Consider the following 11,073-nt stretch of genomic DNA (forward strand, 5'->3'; position numbering starts at 1 on the left):
TGCTCAGCACAGTTCCTGACACACAGAAGACATTTAATAAATGCTTGTTGCAAAGAAGAGAACACAACTGAATGCCTCCTGAGGTGATTAGGTTTCCCAGTGGTTAGAACGACAGGCCTGGAGTCTGGAAGATCCCCTTAGTGTTGTACCTCTCCAATGCACTTATCAATGAAGGCTGTATACTACAGAAATCTGTTCGTGTCCTATACCCCTTACTAGATTGTCATATCCTTGAGGACATATATATCTGCCTTCCTGTAAAATTCCTAAAGGTACAAAGAAGGTGGAGAGCATAGCTAGACTGGCCATCGGCACAAAGAAGCCCATCAGGAGTGAGTCCAAAAGAAGCAGAAGGTTCTTGACAGAGGTATCCAGAGACCTCTGTCTAGTTCAAGTGGGCTGTCCCCATAGTAGCTCTTATGATCAGCAAGGAGAGATATTTGTAGGCTCTGGCTGAGTGCCCACTGTGGGGTACACACTGAAGCAGGAACACATACACCCCAGCCTGGAATGGGAGATAAGCCTTAGGCAAGAAAAATCGTTATCACAACCTGGGGAAGCTAACGGGCAAGAAGGCAGATGCTGTTGCCCCTCGCCCTGACAGCGTATCACCCTCTCTCCCACTCGGGAAGCAATTCATCCAAGCAGAACTAGGAGAGAAGGGGATGTATAGGGACAGATAGCAAAGCTGTTGTAAAGACAGAAATAGCACAATTTATTGAAGGGGAGTGGGAGAGTAAAGAGTGGAAGGTGAACCTGGGTGACCGAGAGGATGTTAGCAGCATCAACAGAAATAGGAGTTCAGAAGATGGGGTGCTTTGGGGGTGGGAAGAAAATGTCTCAGGGCTTTTTTTTTGGTGAGGTAATTAGGGTTAAGTGACTTGTCCAGGGTCACACAGCTAGTGAGTGTTGTGTGTCTGAGGTCAGATTTGAACTCAGGTCCTCTTGACTACAGGGCCGTTGCTCTGTCCACTGCACCACCCAGCTACCCCCAAGATGGCTCAGTTTTGAGCATGATATATGGAGTCTTATCTAATTCAAAGTACCCAGTAGGCAGCAGCCAATTCAGGAGAGAGGCTAGGGCTGTGTTAGCTGGATACCGACAGATATACACGTGCATGGAAATGAGAATTAAGCCCATGGAAGCTCACCAAGAGAGAGAATGAAAGAAAGAAGAAAAGAGGGTCCAGGACAGAACCTAGCCTGTAGCTAGGAGGTATGACCTGGACAATTATCCAGAAAAGGAAAGGTCACACAAGTAGGAGGAGAACCAAGAAAAGGAGGGAGGAAGTGGGAATAAACATTTATTAAGCAAGCATCTTTATACTATTATCTAATTTGATCCTTCCACCAACCCTGGGAAGTAAGTGCTACTGTTATCTCCATTTTATAGTTGAGGAAATGAAGGCAGACAGAGGTTAAGTGATTTGCCCAGGATCACACAGCTAGTAAGCTTCTGAGGCCAGATTCGAGCTTGGATCTTCCTGACTCCAGGCCCAGCACTCTGTCCACTTCACTACTTAGCTGGTCTCTCAAAATCCAGAGAGGAGAGTGTATGGAGAAGGAGGAGAGGGTGATTGATGGGGTTAAATGCTACAGAGAGGTTACAGAGGGTGAGGATCAAGAAAAGACCATTCAGTTTGGTAACTGAGAAATCACTGGTGACTATGGAGAGAGAAGCTTCCATTGTGTGATGACATTTGGAACCAGTTGCCAAGAGCTGAGGAGTGAGTGAGGAGAAGTAAGGCAAAGGGTATAACTAACTTTTTCAAATTTGGCTGAGAAAAGAAAGAGAGATAAAAGGCAATAGCTTGAGGGGCTGGTAAGATGGAGTGAGAGTTTTTTAAGGATGGAGAAGTCTTGGATGTGTGTGGGCAGAACAGAAGAAATGAGTAGATAAGGAAAGACGACAGATTAGTGGGAGAGGTTGTGACTATGAATATTGTGAAATATATGGGACCTGTCCTTCAGTCTTTGATCCTGAATGTGTGATTTCATTGAGGGATTGGGCAGCTCCCTTTACTTTAAAGTGACTCTTTCTACCAATGGAGATCTTCAGCTCTTCTGAAATTTATGCTCAGATTTGTCTGGGGGAATTAAGAGGTTAAAAGACTCCCAGAAGAGGATCATCCAGCCAGATGTGTCAAAGGCATGATTTGAACCTGAGTCTTCCCTAGTGTGAGGCCAGCTACTAGATTGTGCCACCTTTCTATGCATAAGAAAGATTCATCAGGCAAGGTTAGATTAGAGTCAGAGGAAGAGTGGAGGTAGAAATACCTGCTAGGAGCTTCTTAAAGTAGTCCAGGTGAGTGTATAATGAAAGCAACTGTGGGAGAAAGAGAGGAGGTGAGAAATGTTGCAATGTAGAATTAACAGCATTTGGTAACTGGTGGCATGTGAGAGGTGAAGGGAAAGGAAGAGTCAAAGAAAAAATTAAGTTTCTGAATTTGGGTGTCCTGGGGGAAGAATGGTGTCACATACAGAAATACGCACATGTGATACATATGTGTAAGCCAGGTCAATCCACCAGAGATCAGAATACCATGATGGGAACTCAATTCTACCTCTCACCTAGTTCCTACTAGTTAGACATTGGTAGATCATCCTAGGTCATCCTGAGCACGCTGGGTCCAGTAGGGAGGTGCCTCCAGCTTTCAGTGATCAGCTGGGGAGCAAGAGAGCAGTGGTCAGTTGTGACAAATTGCCCTTGGAGGCCTGAGGTTCATGCTGGAATTTTGCAGAGACTATCTCCAGATGGGATTTCAAAGATTTGCTCAAGTGTATGCAGAGTATGGGGACAGACTCCCTCCTCCTTTGGGTATTTAATTACCCTTCTGACTCAATGGGTGATAAGAAATCCTGGGTGATAACAAAATTCCAAGAGGCTGTTGTCCTCCCAGACACCAAGAGCCTCAAGAAGCGTGAGGGCTAGTGGGGAGAGCCCACCAGGAGCGGCCGCTTCTCCAGATGGTTTCTGAGAAGCAGAACTTCCCCTGAGAACAAAAGAGGGGAAAGGTGGAGCAGCTGCTGAGACTGGGAAGATGAACGGACAAGGTCAGCTGACAGGAAGAGTGACCAAGAGGAGCTGCCAGCCTCAGAAAAAAAGAAGGCTCAGTCTTCTTGAGGCTGTCAAGAGAGTATGTGGGAAAACCAGAGTCTGCATGATGGGAGCACCTTAGCTAGGAACCTAAGTAAACAAGGTGTGGGAGCTATATAGTTACTAGAAGGAAGCCTGACCACAGTTGGCCCATTAACCAACCAAGACAGACCTGACCATAGGAACAGGCTGGAAAACAGACCCAGACTGTCCAGAACTGACCGTGGAAATGGGTCATCATGCCTTGCATATAGTAGGTACTGTTGGATTGGACTGAATTGAGATTTTGCTTATACAACTAAAAGAGGACAGATCTAGGAAAGGCTCATGCTTGCACCAAGGGAGAAAGTCACAAGGATTTTCTGAGACCAACATTAATTATTGTTCCATCAACTCTCATTTCTAGAGCTATTTAAGGCAATATAAGGACTTCTGTCCAGTGAGGATCACTGTGGGAGGACCTGAGATCAGGAAAGAGAATCCGAGACCCAAATAGAGGTTCCCAAAATGGGGGATACCACCCACTGGGGGGTGCTGGAACAATGGAGGTGAGCAGTAGTAGCCTCAGGTGCAATTCGAGGTTGTTGAATAAAAATAAGGGGGTGGTGGAAGCATAAGGAAAGAAAAGAAGAGAAGAAAATTTTGAAAAACCATTTGTACATGTTTTATCTGTTGTGTAACAGAGTTAAAAGTCCTAGTGATTACATTATTGTCCAAATAAACACTCAAAATGCATATAACCAATCAGCGGCCAAGTCTGCCAACAGGCCTTAACAAGCAAGTGTTGGCAGGCAAGCATGTTGTGCATTATCAGGAAGTCCAGCATGCAGCCACAGGAATATGTGCATGTAATGATTTGCTTACAATACAGTACTATATAGTTATATGACACAATACTGCATCATCAGAATTTCAATGCAGGGAAAAAATCCCACAAATTACAATAAATTATTAAATTTAAGATGTGTCATTTTAAAATACATATAATATATTATATTTTTGAAATTATGCAAATTTCAAAAAGACCATTAAAGGGTTAAAGGAAGTAGATTCCCAGGGGGTGCTGAATAATTTTTTTTAAAGGGGGCAGTAGGCCAAATAAGTTTGGGAACCTCTGCAGTAAGGCAATAGCCCTTCTAGCCCAGGTTCAGAATTCCAGGGAAAGCCAAGACAGGGGGAAGGAAAGGCCTAAAGCCCACAGGGAAAAATCTGTATTCCGAGTACAAGACAAATAATAGCTATAATTTCTCCAACCCCTAGCAATTGTAGACCTGGGTAGACACCAGGTGGGGAGAGAATGAGCTTAGCAGGTGAACATAGCTGGGGACTGATGCATGCTGGAGAAGACAGCAAGAATAGTGTTAGTCCCAGGCCCCACAGGGACAGGAGATCCCACAAGGAGAGTGTGAGGGTTTGGCAGATCCAGGAATGTGAATGGGCAGCCACTATGGGGAGAGAAAGGCTCACACAACCATAGCAAAGCCCAGTGAGTGACCCCCAGATAGGTCACACAGGGGAGAACCAGATCCTGCTGAAACCCCTAAGATGGACCCTAGGAATTCAAGTGAAGTGTTGACATGTGTCCCCCAAGGCACTGGGCAAAGGTGGGGAGGACATTTTGGAAGATCATCCCCCAGAGATCTGGCAAGACTAGGACGCCTGGATGATAATCATCAGCATGGAGATGAATAAAATAACCTGCGGAGGCTGTCAAGAGAATTCCTGCATGAGGCCAGGGACTGGAGGAGATGACCTCCCCCATCTTTCCCATCTCTAAGATTCTCAAGTTCTGGAGCACTGCTGTTCCACTCTAGGCACATTTTAGAAAGGACGTTGACAAATTGGAGCATGTCTGCTAGAGGGCAACCAGGAGAGTGAGCAGATGGAGAAAGGCAGGGGAACATTTAGCCTGGAGAAGGCTCAGGGACAACAGAAGAGAGGAGTCATCGGGAAGAGGGATGAGTCGTGCTTGACTCGGCTCAATTGGGCTGAACCAGGAGCGGTGGGATACACTGCAAAGATACAGGCTTAGGCCTCACGTCAGGGAAAACGTCCTCAAAATGAGAGCTCTCCCAAGTGGAATGAATGGGCTGCCTCGGAAAGTACAGAGCTCTCGTTCTTTGCGGTTTTCCTAGAGGAGGCTGCTGGCTGACCAGGAAGGGAATCTCAGCACGATGTCCAATGGCACTCGATACACCCGGGGCCCCAGCTCGGGCATCTTTAGCAGCGGCTACTTCCTGGCATTTTCTGATGGCAGCCCAGTGCGGGGTGGGGATGAGATCAGGGCCAGAACAGGCAGAGGCGGGCACAAGCCCGGGTAACTGGGGGTGGGGCACAGTGGGACAGAGTCTGGTGCGTCGTGACATCCCAGGTCCGACCCCCCGGCGGGAGTGTCCGGCCCCCAGCTTCCCCGAAGCAGAAATGACCAAGCCTTGGCGCTGCCCTGCTTCTCCCTGGGGACCTACCCGGCACCCTCCCAGGCTGAAGTTCCGGCCGTCCCCCTACAGTGGGACCCCTCTCCCCAACCTCAACAGGCTGCCCCTCCTCTTCCCAAGATGCTCTGCTCCCGGCTCAGTCACGGGTATCTCGCGCTGGAGCTGGGGGTGGGAATGGGGGTGGGGACCGAGTAAAGCGGAAGTATCCCTGGGGAGGTGGAGGTGGCAGGGACGCCTCCCTGCCCGACTGAGGCTGGGGTGGCCCCAGGAGCCCTCCCTCCCACTCTCTCCGTCCCGGCCCCCTCCCCCACCTCCCCGCTCCCCTCCAGCCCGGGGCCAGACAGGCAGCAGGACAGCAGACAGCGCCAGGGAGCCGCCAGGGTTCGTACTGGTCACTGCAGGCGCGGGACGACTCCTCGGTCAGTGTGGGCGCCACTGCAAGGCAAGGGGCAAGGGGCAACCAGGGTTGTCGGGGCGTCCGGGACCTAGAAGTCTCCTACTCCAACCCGCAGAGTCCCGGGAATCTTCCCTCCAACAAGAGGGCCCACTTCGGCTTGGGGAAGCCGACCATTCCCTGAGTCAGCCCACCCAGCTGTTGGACAGCTCTCTTTCTTCTCTTGGTGTTCCAAGTCTACCTCCAGGCCACTGTCCTCCAGTTCTGCCCTGGGGGGTCAGGCAGAACAAGTCTGAACTCTCTTGCCAAAACAGATTTGGTCAGGGGACCTGGGTTTTTGTCCTGCTCTGCTATTATGGTTACCTTTATAACTCTGGGCAAATCACTTTAACCTCTCTGGGCCTCAGTTTCCCAGTTGTAAGATCAAGGGTTTTGATGAAACAATCCCCCAAATTCTCTCCAGTTCAGAACCCTAAAATTCTAGCAATGATTAGATCCAGGGCCCCTGGAACTTTAGGGGGTGGGAATGGGGTCAGGTCTGAGTTTTGAGGAGGATCTCAGATGGGTACTGAGAAGGCTCCAGGGTTCATGTGTAGGTTTTCCTGACAGATCTTTCAGACTGCTGGTCAGTAAGCAGAAGGCACAATGGCCATTTTGGGGCCCTTGATCCTGGCCTTGGCCACCTGCCTAGCCATTGCCCGCCCCCCCAACATCATTCTGATCTTTGCCGATGACCTGGGCTATGGGGACCTGGGCAGCTATGGCCACCCCAGCTCATCCACACCCAACTTGGACCGAATGGCAGCCAGTGGCCTCCGCTTCACTGACTTCTATGTGCCTGTCCCACTATGTACCCCATCTAGGTGAGGCTGATGAACCCCAGGACCCTGCCTTTTGAACCTCACTTCTTCAACCCTCAGCTGACCCACCAACTGTGCCTTCCCCACCATCTAACCCCAGTTGCACCTCCATTAACTTCTGTGCCCCCCTCCCAGCAAGCCTCCCTTCCCCCAGAACTCCTAATTGCCTCTTATTTCTTCCTCTCTCTGCCCACCCCCACCCATGGACACACAACTTTCTCGATCCTTTTTCTCTCTGCAGAGATCTTCTCTCACCAGAGACCCCCCAAGGATTCTCTAATCCCTATTCATTCCTTCCAGGGCAGCACTGTTGACTGGACGGTACCCTGTACGTTCAGGGCTCTACCCTGGTGTCCTATACCCTGGCTCTCGAGGTGGGCTCCCCCTGGATGAGGTGACCATGGCTGAGGTCCTGGCTGAGAGCGGCTACCTCACTGGGATGGCTGGCAAGTGGCATCTGGGTGTGGGGCCCAATGGCTCCTTCTTGCCCCCACATCAGGGATTTCACCGCTTCCTAGGAATCCCCTACTCCCACGATCAGGTGTGGGGTCAGGGGCTGGGGCCAGTGGGCAGATTGATAAATCAAGGGGATGGGAGGGAGCAAATTGAGGCTGAAGTAAGCAGACAAAGAATCCAGGGTAGAACTGTGGAGATTGGGGACTGAAGGGGCAACGGATCAGGGCTAGAAATAAATGGGCAGGAGCTGGGACCATGTGGTAAAGAATCCTACCCACTCTCCCCCTCATCCCTTTGCCCTGTGCCACCACAGGGCCCTTGCCAGAACCTGACCTGCTTCCCACCAGCCACCCTCTGCTTTGGAGGCTGTGACCAGGGCGTCGTCCCCATTCCGCTGATGGCTAACCTGTCAGTGAAGGAACAGCCCCCCTGGCTGCCTGGGTTGGAGAAACAGTATGTGGCCTTTGCCCAGAACCTCATGGTGGATGCTGCCCGCCAAGGCCGGCCTTTTTTTCTGTACTATGCCTCCCACGTGAGTGACTTCCCATCATCCCAGCCCCTGCCCTGTGACACTGAGCTGATCTTTCCTTACTCCAACCTTTGCTGGGCTTGGGGAGGGTGGGAGGAGGTTGCCCAAATCCTTGCCCCAGAGACAAAGCAGAGATACAGCTGTTTCTTTCACATGCACACCTGGCTGTGACCCTGTTTCTGCCTGCAGCACACCCACTACCCCCAGTTCAGTGGGAAAACCTTTGTGGGGCGTTCTGGCCGGGGACCATTTGGGGATGCTTTAATGGAGCTGGACTCGGCTGTGGGGGCACTACTGAATACTGTGGAGAGCCTTGGACTAATCGAAGAAACCCTGGTCCTTTTCACAGCGGATAATGGGTACAGGGGCTGGGAAGGTGGTCAGATAGACATTTGTCATTGTCATGATGGTGTCTCTCTTGCCCTCACACCGCCCCCCCTCCATGTTTGTCCCTGTCTCTATAGCCCTGAGACCCTGCGTATGTTCCGGGGTGGCTCCTCCGGCCTTCTCCGGTGTGGAAAGGGGACAACCTATGAGGGTGGTGTTCGAGAACCTGCACTGGCCTTCTGGCCAGGCCGCATTGTGCCAGGTCAGTCTCTGACCAGCCAGCTCTCCAGGCTGACCCTTGGGCAGAAACAACCCAGAGAATAAGGGTAGACTGACACCCAACACTCGAGCCCTGGCTCCTTCTCCATGAGACTCTCCTGACTCCCGTACCTTGGGTCCATTCTACTGGGGGTTGACCCTTCCAGTTTTGCCCATCTCCACTCCCCTCCCACTCACAGGGGGTTCTGGAGATCATCTATTTTCATCTGATCCTGAACCCTTCTACAACCTCCGGACTTGGCTCAACCACCTCCCGTGACAGGGAGCTCACTACCTGATGAAGACCATTCCACGGCCTCTTTAACCTTTCCCTCCCCCTCTCAACCTCTCATATGTCAAGATCTGGCCTATGTGTCACTTCACTGGAGGGAGGGGAGGGAAAGGAGGAAGACTCTGCCTCCTGACTCCTCCTACATGGAGGACTGAGAAGGGCTGTTAAAAGCTTGTGACAGTCCTAAAGAAGGAGGAAGCACAGAGTCCATTTTTCAGATGAGAATCCTGAGGCTCAGATTGGGGAGGGACTGGCCCGAGGTCACACAGCTAGTAAGGGCTGAAGCCAGCATTTGAACCCAGATCATCTGACTCCAAGGCACATGCTACCTCTTCTAAGGACATTGATTGTCCATGGCCTCCAGATGTCAACCTCCCCCAATCCCACCCCATGCCTCCCTAAAGGGAAAGAGGCTCAGCAGAGAAGTGAGAAAAGGCATTTCATCTACCAGCCTGGCAGGCCATGTAAGAGGTGCTCTCTGCCAGAGGCTATCCTGATTGGCTCCTCCACACAGGGGTCTCCCATGAGCTAGCCAGCGTCCTGGACCTGCTGCCCACTGTGGCCGCTCTGGCAAGAGCCCAGCTACCCAATGTCACCCTCGATGGAGTGGACCTCAGCCCCGTTCTCCTGGGCACAGGCAAGGTGAGAGTGCTGGGACCCTGGGTGGTCTTCCTTGCTGGTCTCCAAGCCCCAGATCCCTTGACCTCTATGTCCTTGTGTCTCCAGAGCCCACGGAAGACTCTTTACTTCTACCCCCCATTCCCTGAGGAGACCCAAGGTGTCTTTGCTATTCGGCATGGGAAGTACAAGGCACATTTCTTCACCCAGGGTAATTCTAGCTACTCACAACAACTTGAGACAACTGCCCCCCACCCCAACTCAAGACTCAAAGAGTTTCTGGCACTCAGGGACACAGCCACTGATGGAGATGGATTGCCTGGGTCCTTCATTGTCCCATCTTCCCTGCCTTTCCCAGGGGCCCCCACCCTCCCATATCCCTATCCCCTTCCAGGGCCAGCTGACCAAGTCCCCTGGATCCCTCCCTGGAGTCCACCTTTGGTTGTCCTCTGTACCTTTTATGATCCTACCCCCAGACCACTCCAGGATTTTCTCCTCCATCCCCACCCTCATCACTATCTAGGTTCTACACACAGTGATATGGTTGCTGACCCAGCCTGCCAAGCCCTCACCCCACTGACTCCCCACGAGCCACCACTGTTGTATGACCTGGAGACGGACCCTGGTGAGAACTATGAACTCCTGAGCCACGGTCCCAAGGAAGAGATTCAAAAAACCATTGAAACCCTGAAGGAGATGAAGCTACTCAAGGCCCAGTTTGATGCTGCTATGACTTTTACGACAAGTGAGATTGCCAAAGGCCTAGACCCAACTCTGGAACTTTGCTGCCGAGCAGGCTGTTCCCCCTGGCCAGAATGTTGTAACTGTCCTGGCCCTCAACATGACACTCCCTACAAATGAATGCATGGACCTCAGAGTGACTTCATGGTCTTTCAGTCTCCTCTGTGGCCCCACTGACCACTAATCCTTAAAACTGCCATTCAAGGACTAATCTCTGACTTGTGAGTAGGGCCATGCATCCAGCATGTATCCTCTCTGCACAGTCTCAAGCTCAGGCCACTTCACTAGATACAGAACATGTACCAAGATTTTGGAGGGGAGGGGTGTCACTGGCCAGTGGCTCAGATATCCCAGCCAGGCTCTTCTCTGTGCAGCAAGATGAGGTAACAATTTTCACGCCACCCTGGGATTCCTAAGGGTCGGTTATTCCTTCTGAAATCTCTATGTAGAGAATCCTAATATCTACCCCTGTCTGAGTGGTGATGCTTTGGCTTATGGAATACAGATCAAACAAGTGGGTTCATTGTCATTCATGTACATTTGTGGGAGGCTAGATAAAAGCACAACCTCGAGGTCCTCAGCGTTTCCTGTAAAAATAAACTCTTTACTGAGATATTAATACAAGCATTAAATTAAGTGCTAATTATGAATTTTCCAGTAAAATTTAAGGGGGAATACTATTTGGAGCAAGATTTAAATAAATATCAACATCAAAGCACAATTTGATGCCTTTCCCTTTTCTTCTCACCTCTTTCAAAATTCCTTTTGAATGTTACCTGCCATGCCTGATCACTGTCAGGAAAAGCTGAAACTTATGTTCTAGGCATTACCTGCCCACAGATTCTCTTTCTGCACACACTGGCTCCTGCTCTCCTTCAGTAGTTTTGGGGAGAGTGTGATGTTATTCCTTAACTATGTGCCATATTGTTCTCTCTCAAAATCTTCAACTCTACTGCCTCTACCATACCTGCACAAAGAGGTTCCTTTCTTCCCTGTGGATAGAATGGGAAAACCCACACCATCAGCTCTCCACTATTAAAAGATGATTTTTTTTTGTAGTGCTAAG

General features: G+C 50.5%; 1 protein-coding gene across 2 annotated transcripts; it reads left to right on the plus strand.

Moving 5' to 3' along the window:
- Nucleotides 1-5,861: 5,861 nt before the first annotated feature.
- Nucleotides 5,862-10,728, plus strand: ARSA (arylsulfatase A). Of its 2 annotated transcripts, none has more exons than XM_020982840.1 (9): nucleotides 5,862-5,951; nucleotides 6,536-6,789; nucleotides 7,087-7,327; nucleotides 7,556-7,774; nucleotides 7,961-8,130; nucleotides 8,236-8,360; nucleotides 9,163-9,290; nucleotides 9,375-9,477; nucleotides 9,790-10,728. In XM_020982840.1, exons 2-9 carry the CDS (start codon nucleotides 6,572-6,574, stop codon nucleotides 10,125-10,127), a joined length of 1,542 nt encoding a protein of 513 aa, XP_020838499.1. In that variant the 5' UTR covers nucleotides 5,862-5,951; nucleotides 6,536-6,571; the 3' UTR covers nucleotides 10,128-10,728. The 2 variants fall into 2 exon arrangements, with proteins under 2 accessions (XP_020838499.1, XP_020838500.1); XM_020982841.2 differs by having other exon boundaries at nucleotides 5,885-5,974.
- Nucleotides 10,729-11,073: the final 345 nt, after the last annotated feature.

Source organism: Phascolarctos cinereus, unplaced genomic scaffold (assembly GCF_003287225.1).
Source record: "Phascolarctos cinereus isolate Bilbo 61053 unplaced genomic scaffold, phaCin_HiC Scaffold_1;HRSCAF=81, whole genome shotgun sequence".
NCBI classification, from domain to species: domain Eukaryota; kingdom Metazoa; phylum Chordata; class Mammalia; order Diprotodontia; family Phascolarctidae; genus Phascolarctos; species Phascolarctos cinereus.